Here is a 26,076-nt window from a genome sequence, read left to right on the forward strand (position 1 = left end):
GTTTTGATAAACTATAGTGGCTCAGTGGAAACCTGCAAGCAGAACTTTTCCCTGAACAATAATAATTTTGCCTCTAACAATTCATTTAAAGTACTGAAACCTTCTTGTTTTCCAACATCTTGTGGCATTCAGAGATTTTATGAACTGTTGTGTGTTCTAAAGTCAGCAATCTTAGATGATTACAGCTCCTGGACATTGGGCAAACTGTGTAGATACTTGGCAATGTACAGCATGAGATGGAGGTAACAGTTCCAACCATGCAAAGACACTCCACTTTGTAGCAGAACTGGGTATCAGTGACACTCCAGAGCCCTCTTCCGCATTAGCTCTTTATGTTGTCTAGCACGCCTCTTCCTGACTGTAAATTCTTCATCAATGATGCTTATAAATGTTAATGTCCCGATATGCTAGCATTTCTGTGGATTTTATTATCAAATGCCCAAAGAAATATGGATCATCAAGTCTTTTCATACAATAAATAAAGAATTGGCAGCTCATTTCCCCCTTGCAGTTCTGGTGATGGATAAAGGAGACAGATGCTACCCTTTGCTTGGTGCTGTGGCAGGAAAGGCAAATGCGGAAAATTTATCAAATAGGAGGACTTTCAATGACTGTGACATTTGTTCAGACAACATGGAGAGATGTGAGAATCATTATTTATTTTTTAAAAGCTATTCAGTCATTTATTCGCTCATAGAAATATTTATTAAGTGTTTCCTATGTACCTGGCATACTTCACAATGGGGGAATAAAGCAGTGACACTCGACACTAGTCCCCCACCCTCATGATGTTAATATTTTAGTGGGAAGACCAACCATCAAGAAATAAGTTAACAATACTTACATACATATAATATATATAATCTGAAGGTGATAAAAGCTATGAAGAAACAAAGAGGGCTAGGGCATAATAAGACAATTAATGGAATGTTACATCAGGCAGCCAGTGATATTGTGAAATGTAGTAGAATTGGACAAATGCTGGGAGGCTATTTCGGACTCTGTGGTCAGGGAAGAATTTCCTGCAATGCTACCAGCTGAGGCAAGACCTGAACAAGAAGGAGATAGCTGCATCCGTATTTTGGAGGAGAATCTTCAAAGGCCCTCAGTGAAGAGTGAGCCTGAAGTATTAGGTGAACAGAAGCCAGCATGTTGGGAACACAGTACATAGGCAGTGGGAGAGGAAGAGATAAAATCCCAGAGACAGACGAGAACAGACCAAACTGGCCAAGGTGAAATTTTCAGTCTGCTTATGGATGTGTGTATGTATCCAGAGCACCCTGAATGTAGGGTGCTACCCCTCAAAACTGGCCCAGAGAGCTATTCTATCCCTCTGCACCAGCCCTGGTGCTTACCTGTCAACCATTCCATCAGACAGACCACCACACAAATATAGGTGCTGTGTCAGGCATGATTCTAAATGAAGGGAAGTCAAGAGAGGCACTGCTAGCCCTGCCCTTATAGAGTATATATTTCAGTGGAGAAGCTATAAATGAAGTGATCACAAACATCATGAGGTCTAACAACAAGATATATTGCTAATATTTATAATAAAATAGGGTTAACCCAGGCTATAGCCTAGGTCCAATATATATGCAGCAATAAAATAGTATTTCATCTTCCATATTTCACCCCAGAAAGTCATTCCAAGACTACCTACTATAAAAATAAAATAGATTAAAAACATTCATTTTTTGTGGTGCTCTTTGATTTTCTATGTTCTTTCATATGTATTATCTCATTTAATAATCACAATAACTGTGATGGAGGTCAATCAATTATCTACTTTTTTTTAAGATAAAAAGCTTTCCCCTCCTGGTGTGGATCAGTGGACTGCGCTGGCCTATGAACCAAAGGGTTACCAGTTCAGTTCCCAGTCAGGACAAGTGCCTGGGTTGTGGGCCAGGTCCCTAGTAGGGGGCATGAAAGAGGCAACCACACACTGATGTTTCTTTCCCTCTCTCCTTCCCTTCCCTTCTTTCTAAAAATAAATAAAATCTTTTTTTAAAAAGCTGAAGCTCTGGAAATTTAAACAAATTATCTACAGTCATGAAATGACTTAGTACTGTAAGCAATCTTAGCATTTTTCTATACCTTCGATATCATCAGAAGTTTAGTCTGAGATAAATATGGTAAAACTGTTTACCCTATAGCATTAGGTGTTTCATTCAGAGGAACAAGGTAGAGAGAACATACATAGCATCCTCATTCTTAAGAAATATAGGATCTATTTACCAAGATGTTCAGACAAGCACCAGGTAATAATTTGTGCAGAAATTCAGTATGCATTTGAAGTTAGGTAATAATCTGAATGGTATGGCATTATACTCTAACCTTGTCTTGAGGGAAATTTTTAAACTAGGTATACATGTAAATAGATCATGGGGTTAGATTTTGATATTTGTTTCCTTTTCTTTTCCCATTATCAAAATCATTGTCAATATGAATCTTATCCATCATTTCCTCCGAGTTTATTGATTAGTTTAGAAATCTGTGCTCTTTGTTCCACAGGGTAATTTCAGCTACTCTCCTTTTCTCTCTCTTTCTCTGAAAGACTGCTGCTCAGGTACTCCAGAAAACCTCACTCAGCATTCTGTTCTGATTATGTTATTCTCAGCACTAAGCCTGATGCCAAGATTTCTATTTGAATGACCTCTTCCTAGAATGCTAAATTGTCCACCTTTAGAAAAGCTTCATTCATTTAATCTTCCTCAATTTTTTAGAAAATCTGTAGAGAATTCTATTCAATATGCAATCTTGAATTCGCTGCCTTACTAACCAGGCATTCTCTGTTGCTCTCATATAGGCAATTTTCCTAGTTTTGCTTCATGGTGATAAATGTCTGGTTCTATTAATACTGATTATTTCACATTATGTTTTATAATAAGGCAGCACTTTGCATACTGTGACATAAAAATACATTTGATATTTTTAAATATCATTGTCTTGTTACAAACATTATGTATCTGAACTTATGTTCCAACTACACCTGTAAATGCCTTATTAATTAAAAATTTCCAATAGTGATGTTTCTCTCCCTCTCTTTCTCCCTTCCTGTCCCTCTCTAAAAATAAATAAAAATCTTTAAAAAATAAAATAAATTTTAAAAAATTACCAATAGTACATATCCATTACCAAGTTATTAAGACACAAAAGAAGAGTATAAAACTTCATGTATATTTGTGTTTATGTGTTGTCTTATTCTTCATAGTTATATTCAGGTACATGGCATATAACATGCTGAAGACAAATGCTGCTGTCATCTCTTCAATGAAAGTACCATATAATTTCACTCACATGTGGAATCTAATTGAACTAACAAGCAAAATAGAGGCAGACTTGTACAGAGAACAGACTGACAGCTGTGGGGCTGGTTAGAGGGTAGAGAGACCAAACAAGAAGGATAAAAGGGAATGAACTCATGGGCAAACACAACAGTATGGCAACTGCAGGGGAGGGGTGGGTGGGAGTGGAGGACGGTATAGATGGATAAATGGTAATGGAAAAAATAAAACCAACAAATAAATAAATAAGTAGTGTCGGGAAAACTGAACAGATACCTGCAAACAATTAAACTAGACCACCAACTTACAATATACACAAGAATAAACACAAAATGGGTTAAAAACATAAACATAAGTCTTAAGGCTTAAAAACCATAAAAATCCTAGAATAAAACAGAGTCAGTAAAATTTCAGACATTTCCCATAGCAATATTTTTGCCAACATACTTCCTTGAGCAAGAGAAAAAAAGGAAAAATTAAACGTGGGACTACATCAAACTAACAAGTTTTTGTACCACAAAAGAAGCCACCAGCAAAATAAAAAGAGAACCCACTGTATGGGAGAACATATTTGCCAATGATACATCTGATAATCTGATACGGGGTTAATTTCTGAACTTTTGCAACTCAACACTAAGAAAACAAAAAATCCAATTAAAAAATGTGCAAAGGACCTGAATAGACACTTCTCCAAAGAGGAGATATCAAAGGCCAATAGCCATATGAAAAATTGTTCATCATCCTTAATTACCAGAGAAATGCAAATTAAAACCACAATGAGATATCACCTCACACCTGTAGAATGGCTATTGTCAATAAATCAATAAACAAGTGGTGGTGAGGATGTGGAACAAAAGGAAGTCTCATGCACTATTGGTGGGAGTGCAGACTGGTGCAGACACTGTGGAAATCAGTATGGAGTTTCCTCAAAAAAATTAAAAATGGAACTGCCTTTTGACCCAGTGATCCCACTTCTGGATATATATTTAAAGAAATCTGAAACACTAATTCAAAAGAATATATGCACCCCTATGTTCATTGCAGCATCATTTACAATGGTCAAGATAGATGAATGGATAAAAAGTTGTGGTATATTTACACAATGGAATACTACTTGCCTGTACATAAAAAGGTAATCTTATGTTTTGTGACAGCATGGATGGACCTGGAGATTATTATGCTAAGTGAAATAAGCCAGTCAGAGAAAGATAAATACCATATGATCTCACTTATATGTGGAATCTAATGAACAAAATAAAGTGACAAACAATAGAAATAGAGGCATGGAGACATGGAACAGACTGGCAGCTGTCAGTGGGAAAGGGGGAGAGGGGGAACTGAACGAAAGAAGGTGAAGGGATTACTCAAAGAACACACATGCATAAGCCTTAGACACGGACCACACTGTGGTGATGACCAGAGGGAAAGGTGGGAGTGAGGGAGGTGCAGGTGGGCAAAGAGGAGCAAAGGGGGATAGAGAGAGACTGCTTGTGGCAATGGGTGCATGATGCAGTGTTCAGATGATGTTTTACTGAGTTGCACACTTGAAACTCTATGGTTTTGGGAACCAATGTCACCCCAATACATTCAATTAAAAATACTGTTGTCAAAATATCATTCCATGGCAAGATAAGTGTGTTGTTTTTAATTCTATATTATGTTAATATGAACTCTGAATAATTAGTTTGCAATATGAGTTTTCTTCTAAAAAGTCAGTGAAGATCAAAGGAATATTTTTAAAATAAAAATTGTTGAGAAACTTCTTTGTAAAGAATGAAAAACACTTACGGGAACCAGGAATTTTTTAATCTCTTCCAATGCATGACTCATACGTGAATAAGCTTCCCCAGGTGGTGCAAACACTTCAATTAATACATGAAGTTCATCACTCAAGTGGGCATATTTGGCTTCCCCACTCTTCCTTAGTTCTTCTTCCTATGAAAGAAGTTATTTTTAGAAATACAAATCTACTCATTTTGCATTGATTTAACATTTACTGAGACTACGACAAAAGGGTATAATTTAAGCAAATTTTCCATAAGTAGAAACCCTTTGAGAAATAAAAATCTGGTACAAGCCATTTAAAGATTTTAAAATCATTTTTTGAGTGAATGATAAAAAAACCTGGCATAATTATCATCTACAACAGATTTTAATCAGCTAAATGAAAATGTTAAATCCCTGAAAAGAAAGTAACAGAAATACCATTAACTCTTCAGTGTTCACCACTACATTATGGAAGGAAGGGGTTGCTTCTGTGTTAGACAAGCAATATTTTGCAGAGAATGAACCAAAGATTATCACAGTTCTTTAGGAAAACCACAACTTCCTAATAACCCTTTGAGAGGCAGTAAAAGGTTATTTGTTCTGCATTAAAGTATGGAAACAAGGTTGATCCCCAGGCCAAAGTTCCCACTGGCCCAGATTATCATTGAGTTTCACACCCACATCATCTCTATCATGAGTTGCCTTATGTTGGTCAATAGGAGTTTACTAAAGAGATGGTGGTTAAGCATTAGTTTGGCATTGATTATACATGACCTACACATCCTTGGCATCACTAACATTGGATCAGATTTTTCATAGTACTGTTCCCAGGTGATTAGTGAAGACTAATTCAGTACAGGTGCAGAGCAAATCAGTGTATGATTTATATACATTCTTAATGTGTGCTACCTATTTTACATGTACCACCTCTAATATCATAATAACCTTGCACGTTACTCACAGATTTCAGATTAGGAAACTCAGTTTGAAAGGCTCGGTAGTATCAGCAAAGTTGGGATTCAAGCCCAGCACATTTTGCAACCAGATTTGTATTATTTTTAGGAATTCAAGGAAGTAAAATTTGGTTAAATACTTAACATAAATAATATGAATCATGTTTTACCTTTTTTTGTTCCCCTCCCAGTTAACTAGAAGTTTTTTTACTACATTTCAAAAGACAAAGATACATTTAGTTTTATACAGAAATTAAAACGGAGTAGACCTAAGCTGGATAAACAAAAGCTAATTTGCTATTAATCTACATGAGTTAACTGTATGGCCACTGTTAATGTGTTGATCTGACTAGAAATGGTCATCCTGACAAGAGATCGGAAGTGCCCGCTCCCCTGGACATCCCTCGCCTATTCAAACCTCTGAATGGCAGCACCTTTTAACCTGGGAATCCACTCTCCACTCCCCTGAGCACACCCTCTCTCTGGAACTAGGAGTTTTTACTTACAGGAGTTTTTCTTAGTTCCTAGTCTCAGTATGGGGATGAGAAGCAGCCTTCAAATAAAGAATATGCACCCTTGGGTGTAGGACACATTTCTTTCCTCTTTGGGGTCTGCCAGATGCCAGCTGCAGGCATACTCTGGAGTCAGCACCATTTACACAAAGTCCTGGGGTACTTAAACCAGAGCTTTCCTGATCCTGACCCCATTTCAGTATTTCCTAAAGTGATTTTCAGCTGGTTGTAGAGAATTTGAAAATTCTCTAATATAAAATAGAAAATAGAAAATTTAGTATATAGAAAATTTGCTAGCCAAATTTATAAGGCTTGTGTACTGTGAGGTGTGGCAATCAAGTAAGAATTATAACATTTATTTTGAAAGTTTCTCAAATAAAATGAACCTGATTAGATATGTCTGCATTTGAGCCAAAAGGCTGATGTTCATAAATAAATGCTGTTTGCTATTTGAAAATACATTCGCTTCTCCCCCTTCCCATAATCCTTTATATAAACAGAAAACTGAGGTCCTTAGAAATTAAGCAACTTCCTAGAACACTTCCTAACAAGTGTTAATTAAGACTCCAGCCAGGTATCAGTGAGGTAGGTGATGGCATGGGAAAAGTCTTCAAAGAAGGCCAACACAGCAGAACCTCATGAGCCACTGCAGGTTATTTGCTAAACTAGATTTTATATCTTCAAAGGTGTTGTTATAGTTGAACTCACTCATTAGGGTGGCTTTTGACAGAACAAAATTTCCCAATGTTTAGTTTCTTCATCTGTGAATTTAACATATTACTTATCTCACAGGATTTTGTGAGTTTTAAGAAAATTGAAGTATGTTTTGTATATTAAAATGCTATGCAAATTTATTATAATAATTAATATTTCCTTATATTTTCAAATAGTGTTTTAACATGTTTGACTGTTGCAACACAGATCAAAATGAATGTAGATCCAACAAGTAGGAGAGTTACTTCTTTCTCAAGTAAAAGTCTAAGCTGTAGGTAGATGGAGGAGCAGGTGGTTCTCTCCACTTACTTATCCAAGGAATCAGGTTCCTCCTCTTAACTCAAGCGACTCCCTAGGACACTGTTCTTCTGTAAGTAGATGAAGGAGGCTATCCATCATCACATTTGAATTCCACTCCATGAAGAAGAGAAAGAAAATGTAGGCAGCAAAAAGCTTCTTTTCAAGGACACATGCCAGAAGTTTCATACATCATTGCTGCTCACATCTCTTTGGAAAGACTGTAGTCACATGGTAGCCTGGATGCCACAGACGCTTGAATGTGGTCTCAGACGGAGCAGCCAATAGACCAGGGGTGTCAGACTCATTTTCACTGGAGACCACATCAGCCTCCAAAGGGTCGAATGTAATTTTAGGACTGTATAAATGTAAATACAGTATTCCTTAACAGTTAGGTGAGAGCTCAGCACTGCCCGCTGGGTAGAAACAAGGTGCTGGGCTAGATAAAACAACATGGAGGGCTGGATTTGGCCTTGTGTTTGCCACCTGTGCAACAGATTACAATAGACTATCTAAGATGTAAGGGCTTTGGCTGACAGAAAAAAGTGAGAATGGATATTGGGTGACAATGTCCTGTCTTTCCCATTCGAGCCCTCAGTCAGAACTAGTTAAAATGACACTTGATTATTAAATCTAATTGTGGTGAATGGCTAACCAGTGTTTGCCAGAAGAATGTTCAAATTTTATTTAAAAAAATACTATATCCTCCCCAGTTGGGTTTATAACATAAAGCTCCAAGTGTTACTTGAATATAAGCAGACATCATAGCCATCCCGACCAATGGAAGTGCTGGGACTCCTTTCAGTGCTACAACAGTAATTTCACACAGCCCCTTGAGGTATTGCTTAGACAAAATTCCAAATATATTTTTGAAAAATGTTTATTTTTGCAATAAATACATTATCTAATAAGTTGATTATGAATTAGCAGTAGTGTTTTCATGTTTCTGTCCAGTGACCTTTGTATGTTTTATAACACAGTACCCTGGGTGGTTACACTAGAGAGAGAACAAGGAACATAATGGTGACAAGAGGTTAAAAAATAAAAAAAATAAATTAAGAAAATTAGAAATGCTAAAAAAATCTTGGGTGTAAATTGTGATGTATAGTTCCAAAGCTTACTTTAGAGAAAATTGGATCTCCATCCCAAAGGCACAAAGAAGGGCCCAGGGAGCACCTCAAAACAATGTAAGATATACACACTCAATGGTAAATCTGCTTGGTGGGTTCAAAACTCTCTTTAATGTGTACTCAGTTGATGTTATTTAATCTTCCATGAGAAAGGTACATTTATCCCATTGAGGTTATTTGCTTTAACCACTGACCTTCAGAAAATGTTGAGCTATTACAAAGGAATCACAAGCTAATTATTTTAAGTAAAATTATTAGTTGCTAAACATAGAAGGTTCTAAACAAAGTCATTAAAAATATTAAATTTAATTTTATATATCCCCACTCTACCCATGTGTTATACCTTTGGGTAAAATATAAGTAAAATGTATCAGTTTTTATTAGTTATTTTATAGAGAATAACATGGCATTAAACAGAGCCTAATTAAACTGCATTCATGCATTCAATTGTTTAAAAAATGTTTTCAGAAAATATTCTCGTCGGAATTATCATTTGTATTTTATCTTCTACAAAAGAATGTTTCTGACTTGGAAATAATTTTACAATGAGAAAGTTTCTTCTTAATTCAAAGTAACATGTAATTGAAGAAGACCTGAAAAATACTCAAAAGTACAAATTTTTTTTAAATCAACATCCACAGAGTTCAAGATACACTGTTAGCATTTTCAGTGTATTTTCTTCAAGTCTCTTTTTACAATGATAATAGTGATGAAATAAAAGCCATAATTTTGATATTGCTTTTTAGGTCAAAGTTATACAGAGTACTTTCCATGGATTATCTAATTTTATCTGCATAAGTATATTTTCTGTTAGATACCATTATTCCCTTCATTTTACTGAGGAGGAGACTGTGACACAGAGAGAAACTCATCCAGATTTACACAGAGAATGCATCATCAAGTAGGATTACAATTCAGGTGATAGTCTCATCTCCAAAGGTCAGGTTGCTAATCACTGTAGCGCAAGTAAACTTTTTATACACTCAGATTTCCCCATGGGTATCTCTAGTTTCTGGGAGACCTTGACCAAGGGTCTCTCAGCAATTTCCTGGTATCCAGATCCATGTGCCCAGTCCTCTGCTCCCCAGAGCACCTCACAGCAGATCACAGGTCCTTATACAACAAGCACACCCACCACGATTTTCCTTTCCCATCTCCCAGAAGGCTTTGATTTCATAGCTGTGTGCCATCAGCACTGGGGGAACCACCACTTTTAAGGTTCTCTCACTCATCTCCTCCATGAAGGGCTTACATTCTTTATCCCTAACTCTGTTTGCAACCATCAGTTCCAACAAGGCATCCATCCAAAGTTTTTAAGGTTGAGCTCAGATTAGTCTGTGTGATTTCTCAGGGATATTCACGTTGTATTCCTAAAACAAATGGGCTTCATGAAGGGTCTTCTCTATTTGCCTGCACAGTCTGTCCAACATCAGAGGCAGAATGGTGAGGACCCTCCACACCCTGATTCTATTTTGGGGTAGGGACTCTAGTCAGCTCACAGCTGGGCATTTCTCCTTAGTTCAGATTATTCAAGACAAATTCCCCAAAGAGGAGACAATATTCAGATATCCCCTTGTGGTCTGCTACTGAGTCCAGTCATTTGGTCCCTGGATTTGCCAAATACCAATTGTACAATATAAAACTCAAAATTTCTTAAAATATCCTAAAAGATTCCCTCTCAAAATTACCATGGGTGATAAAGACTTCGTTTACGCTATCACAGGGGCACAAAGCTGAGTGGTCACATTGATAATCTCATTACAGACAACTCAAAGAATCCTTATTCTTTTGTCCCAAGCCCCTCTCTGCTTCATTACACAATTTAATTTTTTCTCTTCTATCTCTGATTTTTGTATTACTTTCTCCTCCCACCTGAAATTTCCTAGGGGATTTAAAATTATTTTCACTTCTATTAAACCAAGTAATGTAGTTATTGAGCGCTAATTTCCAAGCTCAGATATCCAGTTCATTATGGAGATCAATGAAATAAAGGGGGCAGACACTAGTCGGTTGGCACTTCCACCCTTGTAAGTCCTGGTGTGGAATCACGTACACACTCACGCAAAATGCAGTGCTCCTTACAGTGGGATTCTAGTGAAAGCAAATGTTCCCATATTCTCAAATTAAGAATAGTCACCTACTTTGGGCATTTTTTAAAGGATACATTATATTGTAAGTTGTTTATGATATGATATAGACCATTTTCTTCCTTTGTGCTATTCCAGATTTTGGTATTGTGTGCTTCCAGAGTCTTCGGGAAAGAATCCCATCACCAATACCACCAGCAGAGAGAACACCTGAGTAACTGAGTTGATATCTTACTCATCATTTTTTAAACATTACCCGGCTGGCGTAGGTCAGTGGATTGAGCGTGGTCTGTGAACCAAAGTGTCGTAGGTTCAATTCCCAGTCAGGGTACATGCCTGGGTTGCAGGCCATGACCCCCAGCAACCGCACATTGATGTTTCTCTCTCTCTCTTTCTCCCTCCCTTCCCTCTCTAAAAATAAATAAATAAAATCTTAAAAAAAACACCTATGTATTCATCTAAATGTATACATAACATGTGATGTCACACACTTGTTATGTAGTCTTTTCTTAAATATCTAATTATAAGAGAAGTAGTCTTTATTCCATCCACTGACTCATCAGATTAATGTTAATTACCTCATAAAATATGTAATCTAATGTCCAAGATAATCTGACTATTTGAGCTCCCATCACCTAAATTCTATAAACTAGGAGTCAGTGGTATTTGTTCCCAAACTTATTTATACTTGTATTTATTATTGTATTTTGTTATGTATTTATAATTCCCATTTTAACTTTTCATAATTATCAAAAATATGTAGGTTAAGGGATGTCACTGTATCATAAATTACTTCTGTAGTTAAATTAACTCCTTCATTTTGCCCAATACTTTGTTCCTAGATCAAGTATAGCATCATTCTAACTTGTGATTCATCCTTGTATATGTCTGTTTCCTCATTTTCCCACCTCCCAAATTATTCTGTATAGATAAGAGTATCTGATAGGACATGGGAAAGATACACAATTATTTCTTATTGAATGGCTTACTTAAAGCTGAAAATTATGCCGCATTTTCTTCTATCATCCAGCCATGCTTTACTCTTTTGTGATGCTAAGGTTTTCTCTAAATGCACAAACATTTATTGTCCTAAGACCTTGGAGTAAAATAAATTATATTTACTAACATGATTTTCTTTTTATCTTAGAAAAATGTCTCCAAATTATTACTTTCAATATTCTTCTATTAAATAGAAAATAATGTATAGATAACATGTATGCATATTTAGTGACAATTTATTTTGTAATCAAGTAATTATGCAATTGTAGTTTGCACTGCATCAAGTATTTGTTCTGTGATTATAACCACAAACAGAATCTGTGTAAGTAAATAAAACAACAGAAGCTATTTGCCCAAAAGAGTATTTTGGTGCTGCTTATAAACAATTTAGAATAAGCAACCTTTTTAACAATGGCCCATTGTATCTAATCCCTCCTATGTTTGGTGACCTATTGGGCAATGGAATTGGCAGGTGCACTAGTTCTTTTTAGGGTATTCCAATTTTAAGAGAAGCAATAGCTGTACAAATATAGTTACCACCCAGAAATCAACCTTACTCTTTCCACCCAGGAATCAACCTTAGCAAACTTTAGAGTCCAGAGAAAAGATCCCAATGATTGAAAACTCTGTAGTAATATTTTAGCAACAACTGACACCATCTTAGAGACTGAAATATTTTTTATTATTCTCTACGTATAGGAATAAATATTTATAAACTCCTATAAACACATATCAACGAGTGCTTTCCTGTAGAGACTCTTATGTAGCCATTGGTCCAGGAAGGTGCCTTGGACCTGGACTTAGAAGGTGCCAAGTGTAATGGCTCCTCCAGTCATGGCTCTATGATTAAATGCAAACTTTAGCAGGTACTTTGCTCTTGCTCCCCTTACTTTATTCACATGCAAAGCAGGGAAGGTTACTAAAGAGGTAATTTTCAAATGGTGATATATGGAGCCAAGAAGTTTCCACAGAGGTGCCTTATCAACTACGTTAGAGCAAAAGGAGGATTCTCCCCCATCCCATTCAAACATACCAGCTCAACTTAGACCTGTTTATGCATAAAATGTCAGGTAAGAGGACACTGTTCCACAGATCACCAAATTAAAAACAATCAACAACAGTAGAGTTGATGGTATCTAAAGTTTCTCATAGCTTTAAAATTTCATGACTCATCATGTGACTTTCCTTCAAAGGCACCCTCATCCTGTAAATTTGAATTTCAGTATTAAAAACGCTATTTCCAAATAGTGTCTTCTAAGATACATTACTAAGAAAACCAAAATTCAAAATGGCAATTACACATGTTAATCTTTCAGCATCTACAATGAGGCTGCTACTGCATATTTTATATACACTATGTCATTTAACCTTCATTGAACCCTTAGGAGGACATTGTGAGAAGCAGAGGATAATGAAAAGTAAAAAGTAAAGATTTTGAGGTCACAGAAATCTTAAATTGACAACACTGATATTTATTATCTATAATATTTTTTAAAAGTTAATACTTTTTTGAGATTTAGGTTCTTGTTTTTCTTTTTGTTTTAAAAAGTTAAATTTGTATTTTTTCCATTACCATTTATCCCCCTTACGCCCTCTTCCACTTCCATCCATTATGTTCTTAATCTAAAAAAACGAGGAAAATCTAGATTTCTAACGTAAGGATGAAATGAAGCAATATATATAAATCACAAATACAATGCACTATAAGTACTCATAAAAAATTAAAGGTTTTCTTTCAGAGGAGCTAAGTAACTTGGTTGCAACAACTTGATTCAGGAAGTAAGAGACTGGAAGCTGGTCTGTCTGACTCCTAAGCAGTACTTTTATGATAATGGTTATTATAAACATTACATTCACTTGGAAAATTATAATTACAAAAGTTTCAAATTAAATGTTGCTTCAATAAGATGTAACCAAGAATGAATCTATTTAATGTTAGTTTACTTATTATTAAGTTAATTATTTTTTTCTCCTGAGCATTTTTATTTTTAAATATTTTAAATATATTTTATTAACTATGCTATTACATTTGTACCATTTTTTTCTCCCTTTTATTCCCTTCCACCCTTCAACTCAACTCCCTCCCACCATCATTCCCCCACCTTAGTTCATGCCAATGGGTCGTATGTATAAGATCTTTGGCTTCTCCATTTTCCATACTATTTTTAACCTCCCCCTGTCTATTTGGTACTTACCATTTATGCTTCTTATTCCCTGTACCTTTTACCTCATTTTGCCCCCTGCCTCTCTCCGCTAATAACCCTCCATGTGATCTCCATTTCTATGAATGTGTTCCTGTTCTAGTTCTTTACTTAGTTTGTTTTCGCTTTTATTTTTTAGGTTCAGTTGTTGATAGTTGTGAGTTAATTATCATTTTACTGTTCATATTTTTTATTATCTTCTTTTTCTCACATATGTCCCTTTAACATTTCATATAATAAGGGCATGGTGATGATGAACTCTAACTTGACCTTATCTGGGAAGCACCTTATCTGCCCTCCCATGCTAAATGATAGCTTTGCTGGATATGGTAATGTTGGATGTAGGTCCCTGCCTTTTACGATTTCAAATACTTCTTTTCAGCCCCTTCTTGCCTGCAAGATTTCTTTTGAGAAATCAGCTGATAGTCTTATGGGAACTCCTTTGTAGGTAATAGTCTCCTTTTCTCTTGCTGCTTTTAAGATTGTCTCCTTATCTTTAATCTTGGATAATGGAATTATGATGTGCCTTGGTGTGTGCTTCCTTGGGTCCAACTTTTTGGCGACTCTCTTGGACTTCCTGGAAGTCTATTTCCTTTGCCAGATTAGGGAAGTTGTCCTTCATTATGTTTTGAAATAAACTTTCAATTTCTTGTTCTTTCCCTTTTCCTTCTAGCACCCCTATGATTTGGATGTTGGAACATTTAAAGTTGTCCTGGAGGTCCCTGAGCCTCTCCTCATTTTTCTGAATTCTTGTTTCTTCATTCTGTTCTGGTTAAATGTTTATTTCTTCCTTCTGGTCCAAATTGTTGATTTGAGTCCCGGTTTCTTTCCTGTCACTATTGGTTCCCTGTATGTTTTCCTTTATTTCACTTTTCATAGCCTTCACTTTTTCCTCTATTTTTCGACCATACTCAACCATTTCTGTGAGAATCCTGATTACCAGTGTTTTGAGCTGGTTGAATAGGTTGGCTATTTCTCTATTGATTAGTTCTATGTTTGGAGCTCTGATCTGTTCTTTCATTTGGACCATATTTTTTTTTTGTCTGAGAGCGCCTGTTACATAGTGAGGGGCGGAGCTTTAGGTGTTCACCAGGGTGGGGCAAATCACGTGGCTGCACTGTATGTGGGGGGTGCTCCATGAGGGAACAATGTCACTTGCTTGGTTCAGGGCTGGCTTTCAGTCATTTCCCCTGCTAGGCACAAGCAAATTGGGCCCTTCTGGTGCTGATTCCCAGGTGGGTGGGTCTGTGTATGTTCTACAACCCTGTAGGTCTCTCCAATGAACTCTTCAGTGAAGTTAAGAGTTTCTCCTGCTGCCACAATCCCCACAGATTTCTACAGTGAGAGGTTTTGAGGCTTTAGTTTCCCCATGCTGGAAGCCTGGGTTGCACAATCTCTCTTGCTCCCCAGATGTTCCTCCTGATTTATCAGCATGAAAATGGGGGACCACTCACTCCACCAACCTCTGCCTTGCTGTAAGTCCTCTCCACCCCAGCTGCCTGTCTTCTCTCCTCCCAACAGTCTGAATAAATGTTCTTCTTTAATTCCTTTGTTGTCAGACTTCCATACAGTTCAATGTTTTGGTAGTTCTCGTTATTTGTTGTTTTGAAATTTGTTGTTGTCTTTCTTTTGGTTATGCAAGGAGGCACAGTGTGTCTACCTATGCTTCCATTGTGGCTAGAAGTCTCTAAGTTAATTTAAATGTATAACTTTAAGAGAATATATACTTAAACTTACTCTAAGCCAAAGAGCTCACATGTTTTAAAAAATTTATCTTCATGGGTACTTTCTTGAATTTTAAGTTTCAAATTAATTATTAATTTATAATCAACAGTGTGTCAGCCAGACCCCCTAACACTGAAAGGCCATACATCATGGTAATTCACTGCCCAGCTCCCATTCGTGATACCAGGGTTAAGATCCCATTAATACTATGACAACTTGGGCATGTGACCTTACCATTTCAGCCTTAGAATCCTTCACTTGTGAAATGATGATAGTAATAACAGTAATAACAGGGAGGGTTGGGGGGGGGGATTGGATTGGGAGTAAAAAGGAGAAAACTGTATTTGAACAATGATTAAAAATAAATAAATAAATAAAAATAACAGTAATAACATAGTAAGCACTAACCAAATATGACTACTGTTAAATATTTTAAATTCAGATCTATATACAAAATTACATATTAACTGAAAGATAATAAGGCAAAGGTCCCAATTATTCTTCCAGGAGTAGCTCTTCCAGTGATAGGAATACATGGAATAATTTTTTTAAAAAAGAAGTTTAAAACACATGATATAGCGTACATGAAAGTTTCATACTTTGGTTTTTACTTTAGCAATTATTACTGTCATATTTTATCCTCAGAGTTATAATTTACTAGAGTGCTTTTTGAATGCCTTTCTTTTTAATGCCCCAGGGAACATTCTGTTAAAAGAAATCCTCTTCAGAAATAAATAAGTCTATTGTCTGCACAGCTTTCTCCATCAAGAAATTGAAATAAACACACATTTATTATTTATACCTTGGCCTGAGTGGGATTTCTCTGAATCACCAATTTAAAAGCATTTTTAAATACACATATGTGGAAATTCTTTTATGCCAGTACAAATTAGTTGTCCAAAATTTATCCACACAAAAGGTTTTTGTACAAATGGAAATACATACATATGTGACAGAGAAGCAATGGCTTTTTTTTTAAAGTATGTGACAGCATTTTTATCCACTCATATACTGATGGGCACTTGGTCTGCTTCCAAGTTTCAGCTACTGTAGATAATGCTTCCATGAACAAGGGGAGCATATTCTTTTATCTTTTAATTATTTATTTATTTTTAAAATATATTTTACTGATTATGCTATTACAGTTGTCCCATATTTTCTCCTCTTTATTCCCCTCTGCCCTGCACCCCACCTCCCATCCAGTATTTCGATCTCCCTTAGTTCATGTCCATGGGCCCTACATATAAGCTCTTTGGCTTCTCCATTTCCTATACTATTCTCTTTTTAAAAATTGTTGTTCAAGCATAGTTGTCTCCATTGTCGCCCCACCACACCCCCCTGCCCCACCCATCCCTGCCTTGCCCCCTTAGAAAGGACACATGGACAAAGCCAGAGAAGCAATGGCTGGATCCCAAAGAGCACCTCAAGGTTCTTGTGACTTCACTGACCAGTCCTGCTCTCTTGAGTTACATATGAGGAGAACTCTTGCCGATTACAGCCATCCATCCCACAAATGGTCCATTATGGGAGGGAAATCTTTTCACTCTGCACATTGATTCTAACACTATCTAGATCAGCCATTTTCAAGCTTTTTAATCTCATGGCATATGTAGACTGATTACTAAAATTCTGTGGCACACCAAAAAATGTTATATTTTTGTCAAGCTGACCAAAAAAATAGGTATAATTTTCATTCATTCATACTGGATTGTTATTGTTGGTTCTTGTCATTTTTAAATTTGATAATCTATGAGAAAAGATGTCAGTGCTTCTCACTAAATATCAGGTATTGAATGTTTTAAAAATTCTTCTGGCACACGGGTTAAAAATTGCCAATCTAGATTTACGAAGGGTAAAGTACCAGTGGCATCAATGAAACTAAGGATGATATTTTTAAAATTAGGTCAGTACTTTGAAAGGAGAGAAGCAGACATTGCCAAACAGAAGACTCCTCTGCTTGAGTTTATAAATTAAGGGTTTATTAGAGTGTAAGAACTTCAATCAGACAATTAAATCATATACTCTAGGTATACCAAGGATAGTCTAACTTCTCAAACTATGGACGTGTTTTATTCAAATAGTGCAGTGTCTTAATTGATTAAAAGAGCTATTTCACTATTCAAGAAGAAGACAATCAATTTTGACCAAATACAGCCTATAGAAAAATTTACAAGTCATCCACCTTCATTAACATATAAAAGGCCATATCCTAACATTTTATTTAAACGTCATTTGCTTATAATTAATATGCTCACAGACACTTATTAGGTGGAAATAAAACTATCTGGGAACGCAAATTATTTAAATGTGCTTCTCTAATCTCTTTTTTCCAAATGCAACTAGATGTAAATGGCTTTGTTCAAGTTCAGTATAGGGGACTGTTATGGGATGTGAAAGCACTTGAACTGTGTTGGAGCCCAGCGGATCCAGAAAGAGGGAAATACATCCTGGGAAAAACCTGGCACTTAGAAATCTGTGGGCTTTGTGGTTAAAGGATGTGTGACTGTGTGGTTCTCTCTGACCTCAAAAGCTGAGAAGAAGCCAAGAAATAGGTTTACCTTTGAGGCTGGAAGAAATCAGGAAAACCAGGGACAGACCAGGAGCCAACAGGGGTGGGAGTTTCTCTATCTCCCACTCACTGATTAGAGGACTTCACTACTTGATTTCAAAAACCTTATCTAAGCTGACAAGTAAAAATAGAATGTAATACTAGCAGCTATAAACAGGAAAATCAAGCAGAACATTTGAATGCATGCCTTTTGAACCTTGCCAATTGAGTTGCAGAAAGTGAAAGATGAACACTTATAAAAATACATTTTAGGAAGCAATTGAAATACAATGCAGGCACAAAAATTTTAGGGGTTTAAAAGATGACTTCCAAGGTAAGGGCAAAGAGAAATTAAAAAGAAGAGGCTTAATTCTTCCTGTTGAAAATAAGGCATGAGATTTCTTTCCCTCCATTTCTCGATTTTTTTCAGAGCATTTATTTTAGAAAATCTGTGATTAAGTTCTCTCATATATACATAAATTGTATCACTAAATATATATATATATATTTATGTATTCTCATATATTCTTTTTGAAGATAGAGGGAGCTCCTTTTGCAGCTTTATGACCTAGAAATGTCTTTCTCAATGACAGGGAAGCCATGCCTTTGAAATGTAAGCATCAAGGCAGACAACATCCCTGTCTCCGAGTTTCTCTGGGAGGGTAGAAGCCTAACTTTGGTATGCCTTACTTCAAGTTTCAAAACTACCTCTTATCATTAAGACACAAGAAATTGGGTTTTCCTTTGGATGAAGCCATCAGCTAATACAAATGGTCAGCCTCAATAACCAACAAAGTCAGGATGAACTCTGTGTGACAAGTATGTAATAGGTCGAATCTGCTTCTTTACATAAAAGAGAAAGATTTCTTCCTGTCTTTAGAATCTTAGTAGATTTCCTGCGATGTTCATCACATTCTAGTTAAATGCTTATTCAATAACAAAAGTGTCTTCCTTCTTTTTTACCTCTGTGGATAGGATTTCTTGGCTGAGAGATAGCTTTGTTATTAATTATATGTCTCCAACTCTCACTGAAACAAATAGTAACAGATGCTATTGATACTCTGCCCATATCCCTTTGCTTTGTTATTCAATTCAACCAGCATTTATTTATCTTTTTGCCAGAGGTCTGGTCTGGCCAGGAATGGTAGCCCTACTCATTAAGCACATAACAAAGAGGAAATGCCAGGGAATTAACCCTCTCCAGGAGTGGCTCTCTACTACTGATTGGGGAGATCTGGTTTCTAAGCACCCCAGCTGCCTCAATCCTTGGAAGGAGTAATTTGCATGTTTTTCTTTCTCAAAGTACCCCATTGGGATAAGTTTCAGTTGCTCACCATTTAACTTGTTTTGGAATGCACATTGTATGGTTCCCTTCATTTTCTTATTTTACTTCCTCACTCAGAGATCTCCTTCCAAATAAACTTCATGTAATTAAACCCTGACATATGACTTTTTCCAAAGGAACTCAAACCAAAACAATAATTCAGTAGATTCAAGTATGGAGAGAATGATAGAAATCAGATTTTTTTCTTTTTCAGAAAGATACAATGCAAAGGAAAGTACTTGGATAGATCATGATAATGAAGAAAATACTAGAGATATGGAAGATAGACTCAGGAAAGCTAATATGTAAATAATAAAAATTACACAAAAGAAAATAGAACATAAGGAAGAAAAAAATAAGTAAATAATAGAAAAGAATTATAGTCTGAATTATAGTCAGTCCATTCTGAACTGAAGAAGAAAAGATTCACACTAGGGTATATCTCAGTAAAATCCTTGAAGTTGAAGAAAAGCAAGAACAAGCAAGCAAGCAAATACAACAAAAAACTCTTATAAGCATAGAGAAATAGATCTACAAAAAGAAAAATATGTAATTGGCAGTGGATGTCTTATCTGCAAAATTTTGAAATTAGAAATTAATTAATGTTTATGAGTATTACTTACCAGGCACTGTGGTGAGTGCTTTGTACACATATTTACATTTATATTCCAGAAATGATATATAGCATTCAATAACCCTCCTCAAGCACTGAGAACTGTACAACTGCAGGGTTTCCAGGGTTGTGGATGCTGATGATATAATAAGGTGATAATTCATTATTTTAACTATCCCACTACAAATTGTGACAATTATTATGCTCTTCCAAGAAGTACAGTGTTTAGACTACCTGGAATTCAGTCTGTTAAAAAATGTTCACTAATGCAAAAAGACAAGGTCCATTTCCAAGAAGTCTCAGTAGTCTGGAATTAATGAGGACTTCAAATGCTTTGAATGTATGCTGACTAAAACAGCAAACAAAGCAAAATGTGTTTCCCAAGAATGTGGATAAAGATGGAAAGTATTTTACAAATCACTTTACTTAGCATGCTGGTTTTCAGTATACCTGTACCCTGTTTTTCATTTCAAGGAGAGGCATCCTCAAAAATGAACAGGCTTCATGAAACCTGAGACAGGCATCTTTTGAATTTGGAATAGTGCCCAGAAAGAAAGTTGTGCTGAAAAGAAACCTATGAACCAATTAAGAAGTGAAGACAAGTGAGCTGGCTAAGAGGATCTCAGTAAAGTCATCTTTAACCTGAAAGTTGTTGCCAGAATTGCTTCTAAGCCTCACAATTCTGAAAGGGCAAGTCGTCACTGCCAACCAATAATGGAAAGGCAAATACCAGTGAATCCCAGTTGGCAGAGAACAACAGGCTGAACGCTGGTCTGAAAGAAAATTGAAGTTAGCACAGCAGTTGGCGAGGAGGGTGCCTTGTGCAACCAGATGTGTTTGTAGAAGGGCCAGTGCGAGAGCAAACCAAAAGGGCTCTGCCTCAGAGTACTGAAGTGAAGTGACTGCTGCCAGAAGGAGAGAAAAGAGCAGCAAAATGGCCACACAAGCTGTAAAGAACTTGCTGCAGAATTGTAGAGATGCTGCCCACTGGGAACACAATGGCAGGAGACGGATCAGCTTGGCCTTTGGAGATACGACACAGAAGACTTCTTTGAACAAATGTATTACACTATTCATTAAGCAATGAGAAGCAAACAACATTAGGATGTACAAGGTGGCTAATGACTGACTAGAATATACCTGGTATCAGTGGGAAAGGGCATCCACATTTACAACATAAACTCAAGGTCAATAAGTGCCATGAACAGTAGAATATATATTGTTGCCATTTTAAGCTTTCTGAAACAGGGTTTTTTAGATCACATTAGTTCCTGTTTACAAGCCTCTGCTGATACCCTATTTACCTAAAATTCAGTTATTTCCACATGGCATTGCAGACCTTTTTATTTTGGTACGGGCTTAGCTTTCCAGTTTCATCTTCTTTCACCCCCTCTCAGACACTGTTCTCAAATCACTAAAGGAGAAAATCCTCACCTTTCTCTGAAATCATCATCCCCTTTCAAACCTCTGTAGACCTTTGCTCTACTTGCAAAGTTCAGATCAAATATATTCCTCTAGACTGCACAAAGAAAAGGCTCCACAGAACCTTAAGTGTAACATCTTCTGAATATTAAATCATAAATATTCGATATTATATTACTACTATTGATAATATCTTCCTTCAGGATATTTGGTTCCATGTTAACTTTGCCATGACAGGTTTCATACTAAGATCCTGTATCAAAATCTTGGATACAGTAGTTTTGGGAATCCCCAGATCAGCTTCTAGTTCTCGCACTGTCAGTTGCCAATCATTGTTGATTGCAGCCTGTACATGGTCAACATTTTCATCTATTCTGCTTCTTGCAGGCCTTCCAAAACATGGCTCAGTTTCAAAAGATTCTAAACTATCTTTGAGGCATTTGTGCCACACTTTTATTTGTGCTGTACTCATAGCATCATCCCTTAAAGCCATCTGAATCATCTGAATAGTTTCCACCAGAGGAACGTGCAAACCTAATGCAAGATTTGTTGCTCAACTAGATCAGTCATTTTGAATGCCAAGGCCACACAGTACACATGCTTATTCAATAGCATCTTACCACCGCCACTGACTAGTACAGTGAACTTGTTACTGTTCATGCATCACGCACAGTCCAGACAGGTTACACTGATGTCACACTAGCCATTCTCATTATACTAACATGGCTGGACTTTTTCCAGATATGGAGATGTATATACATATATACATATACATATATATGTGTATATATGTATATAATTTTAACTGAACAAATTTATTTAGCTGTTGCGCTCCTGGTGCTAACATTGATAGTTAAGGATCTACAAAAAATATGTATATATGTGTATATACATGTGTGTGTGTATGTGTGTGTGTGTGTATGTCATATAATGACTATCTACAATGTGCTGAAACTATACTAGGAATTATCTCACTTATGGCCTACAATAGGGTGCCTGCATTTCAACTTTTAAGGAAATGAATAGTTTTTTGAATAAAGAAAACAAAATCTTTGAAAATGGATTGACTCAAACATTGGTTCAGTGATAAATATCAAGTGCAAAATTAATAATCAAATATTATCTCATACCACAAAAATAAGTAAAACCAAGACAGATGCTGGATTCTGACCTGATGGTCACTTTGCTGTTTACAACACTGTCAGATGCTAAGAGGAACTAGTTGTTGGGAATACCATGGCTTTTAGTGCACAATAAACTCTCCTCTGTAATTGAAAAACAATATTTTAAAAATATATATTAAAAAAGAAAAAAAACTCCTTAGGGAGCTAAATAAAAGCTACCATAAAAGTTAGAAGTTCCCTGCTGTCAATGTTCACAGAAATTCTATTAAGGACTTCATTCTCAGGGAAAAATTCTGCAAAGAGGAGCAATCCAAAGGGATATCTCCCTAGTCTGTTAAAAAATGTTTTTATTGTATTTTTTCCATTACCCTTAACCCCCTTAAAACCCTCTCCCCCCTACAATCACCACACTGTTGTCCATGTCCATGTGTCATTTTTCCTTTTTACTGGATCTCTCCACCCCTAACCTCCCCTCACCCATAGCTGTCCTCCTGTTCTCTACTGTGAGTCTGCCTCTATTTTTCTTGTTAGTTCAGTTTGTTCATTAGCTTCCATATACAAGCGAAATCATAAGGTATTTATCTTTCTCTGACTGGCTTATTTCACTTAACACAATGTACACCAGATCTATCCATTGTGTCGCAAAGGGTAAAATTTTCATCTTTGTTATGACTAATATTCCATTGTGTAAATGTCCCAAAGTTGTTTTATCCACTCACCTACTGATGGCTACTTGGGCTACTGCCATATCTTGGAGACCGTAAATAATGTTGCAGTGAACATAGAGGTGCTTATGTTCTTACAAATTAGTGCTTCGGGTTTCTTTGGATATATTCCCAGAAGTGGGATCACTGGGTCAAAATGCAGATACATCTTTAATTTTTTGAGGTATCTCCATACTGCTTTCCACAGTGTCTGCACCAGTCTGCATTCCTACCAACCATGTACTAGGGTTCCCTTTCCTCTGCATCCTCACCAACACTTGTTGTTTGTTGATTTATCGATGATAGCCATTCTGACAGATGTGAGATGATATCGTTTTGTGGCTTTAATTTACATTTCTCTGATGATTGGTACCACTGAGCAACTTTTCATATGCCTATCAGCCATCTGTATGTCCTCTTTGGAGAAGTGTCTACTCAGGTTGTTGGCCCATTTTTTAAATTGGATTGTTTGTTTTTTTTGGTATTGAGTTTAGTAAGCTCTTTATAAATTTTGGATATTAACCCCTTAGCAGATGTATTACCGAATATGTTCTCCCATTCCATGGGTTGTCTTTCTGTTTTATAGATGGTCTCCTTTGCTGTGCAAAATCTATTTAGTTTGATATAACCCAATTTGTTTATTTTTCCCTTTGTTTCCCTTGCCTGGGAAGATACATCCAATAAAATGCTGCTACAGACAATGTCTGAAATTTTATTGCCTATGCCTATGATTTCTTTTAGGATTTTCATGGTTTTGGGTCTAATATCTAAGTCTTTAAATCATTTAGAACTTATTCTCATGTGTGATATAAGAAGGTAGTCTAGTTTCATTTTGCTACACTTATCTGTCCAATTTTCCTAATGCCATTTATTGAATAAACTATCTTTAGCCCATTGTATGTGCTTGCTTCCTCTGTTGAATATTAATTAACTCTAAATCTGTGGGTTTCATTCTGAGCTCTCTACTCTGTTCCATTTGGGATGCAAAAAGATATTTTATGCAAATAGGGACAAAAAGCTGGTGTAGCAATACTTATATATGACAAAATAGACATTAAAATGAAAGCTATAGTAATAGACAAAGCAGGGCACTACATAATGATAAAAGGAACAATTTGACAAGAGGATATAACCCTAGCAAATATTTATGTATTCAACACAGGAGTACCTATATATGTAAAGCAAATCTTGGTGGACATAAATGGAGAGAACACAAATACAGTCACAATAGGGTATTTTAATACCTCATTGACTTCAATAGATAGATCTTGCTTATCTATCTATTGAAGTCAATGACAGAAAAATAACAAGAAGACAACGGCCTTAAATGACACACTAGGTCAAATGGATTTCATTGATATCTTCAGAGCATTTCACCCCAAAACAGCAGAATATACATACTTTTCAAATGCAATATTTTGGAAAAATGGAATATTTTCCAGGATGGACCACATGCTAGGACACAAACCAAATATCAATACATTTAAGAAGACTGAAATCATAGCATTTTCTCTGACCAAAATGCCATGAAACTAGAAATCAATCATGAGAACACTGAAAAATACACAAAAATATGGAAGCTAAATAACATATTATTAAACAACAAACGGGTCAACAATGAGATCAAGGAAGAAATCAAAAGATACCTCAAACAAATGAAAATGAGAACACCACAATTCAAAATCTGTGGGACACAGTCCTAAAATGGAAATTTATATCATTATAGACCTATCTCAAAAATCAAGAATAAGCTCAAATAAGCAATCTAACTTTACACTTAAAGGAATTTCAGAAAGTGCAACAAACAAAGCCCAAAGTGAATAGGTGGAAGGAAGTAAAAAAGATCAGAACAGGGGAAAAAAAAATGAAAGAGTCTATAGAAAAAAAAGAGAGAAAAAGATCAATGAATCCAAGAGCTGGCTCTTTGAAAGGGTAAACAAGATTGATCAACCTTTAACCAGACTCAAGAAAAAAAGTAAGAGGACAAAATAAATAAAATCAATCAGTAATGAAAGAAGAGAAATAACAACTGACACCAAAGAACTACAAAGGACTGTAAGAAAATATGAACAATGATATGCCAACAAATCAGACAATCTGGATGAAATGGATAAATTTTTAGAAACATACAATCTTCCATAACTAAATCAGGAAGAATCAGAGAATCTGAATAGACAGATTACACCTAGTGATATTGAAGCAGGAAAAAAAAAAAACCCTCCCCTAAAACAAAAACCCTGGACTGGGTAGTTTCAATGGTGAATTTTAGCACACATTCTGGGAAGAACTAACACTTCTCAAACCATTTCAAAATAACCAAAGTATACAAAGCTTGTCTGCCCACTTAGCTTACGTTCCTTCCAGTGGAAAAAGACAAATAATAAAAGGATGCAAAAACGAGTATAAATTTTACATTTTAAGTGCAATGAAATGAAGAGAGAAGGGTAGGAGAATCCAGGAGCAATGGAGCATGATTTGGATAGGGTGGTCAGGGTGCTTCTCTGAGCCTTGTGCTGAGCGATGAAAAGGTGCTGGACTGCACAGAGTAGCAGGGAGAGTGGGTAGGTGGCAGCAGTACTACAGGCAAACCGAAGTGTAAGACAAAGTGTCGTCAGGAAGGAAAATGTGGTCATGTTTGAAGAACAGAAAAAAAGTCACCATGGCTTGAGCAC

The 26,076-nt window shown here is 36.2% G+C and overlaps 1 protein-coding gene across 1 annotated transcript in view; it reads right to left on the reverse strand.

The window, feature by feature from the left end:
* The window catches only part of KHDRBS2 (KH RNA binding domain containing, signal transduction associated 2), a 535,898-nt gene that overhangs the window by 280,048 nt on the left and 229,774 nt on the right, over nt 1-26,076 (reverse strand). The window contains exon 4 of the mRNA XM_028509700.2: nt 5,073-5,219. Within this exon, the coding sequence (XP_028365501.1) occupies nt 5,073-5,219 (147 nt within the window). The remainder of the gene's footprint in view (nt 1-5,072; nt 5,220-26,076) is intronic.

This window comes from Phyllostomus discolor, chromosome 4 (genome assembly GCF_004126475.2).
Source record: "Phyllostomus discolor isolate MPI-MPIP mPhyDis1 chromosome 4, mPhyDis1.pri.v3, whole genome shotgun sequence".
Lineage (NCBI taxonomy): Eukaryota > Metazoa > Chordata > Mammalia > Chiroptera > Phyllostomidae > Phyllostomus > Phyllostomus discolor.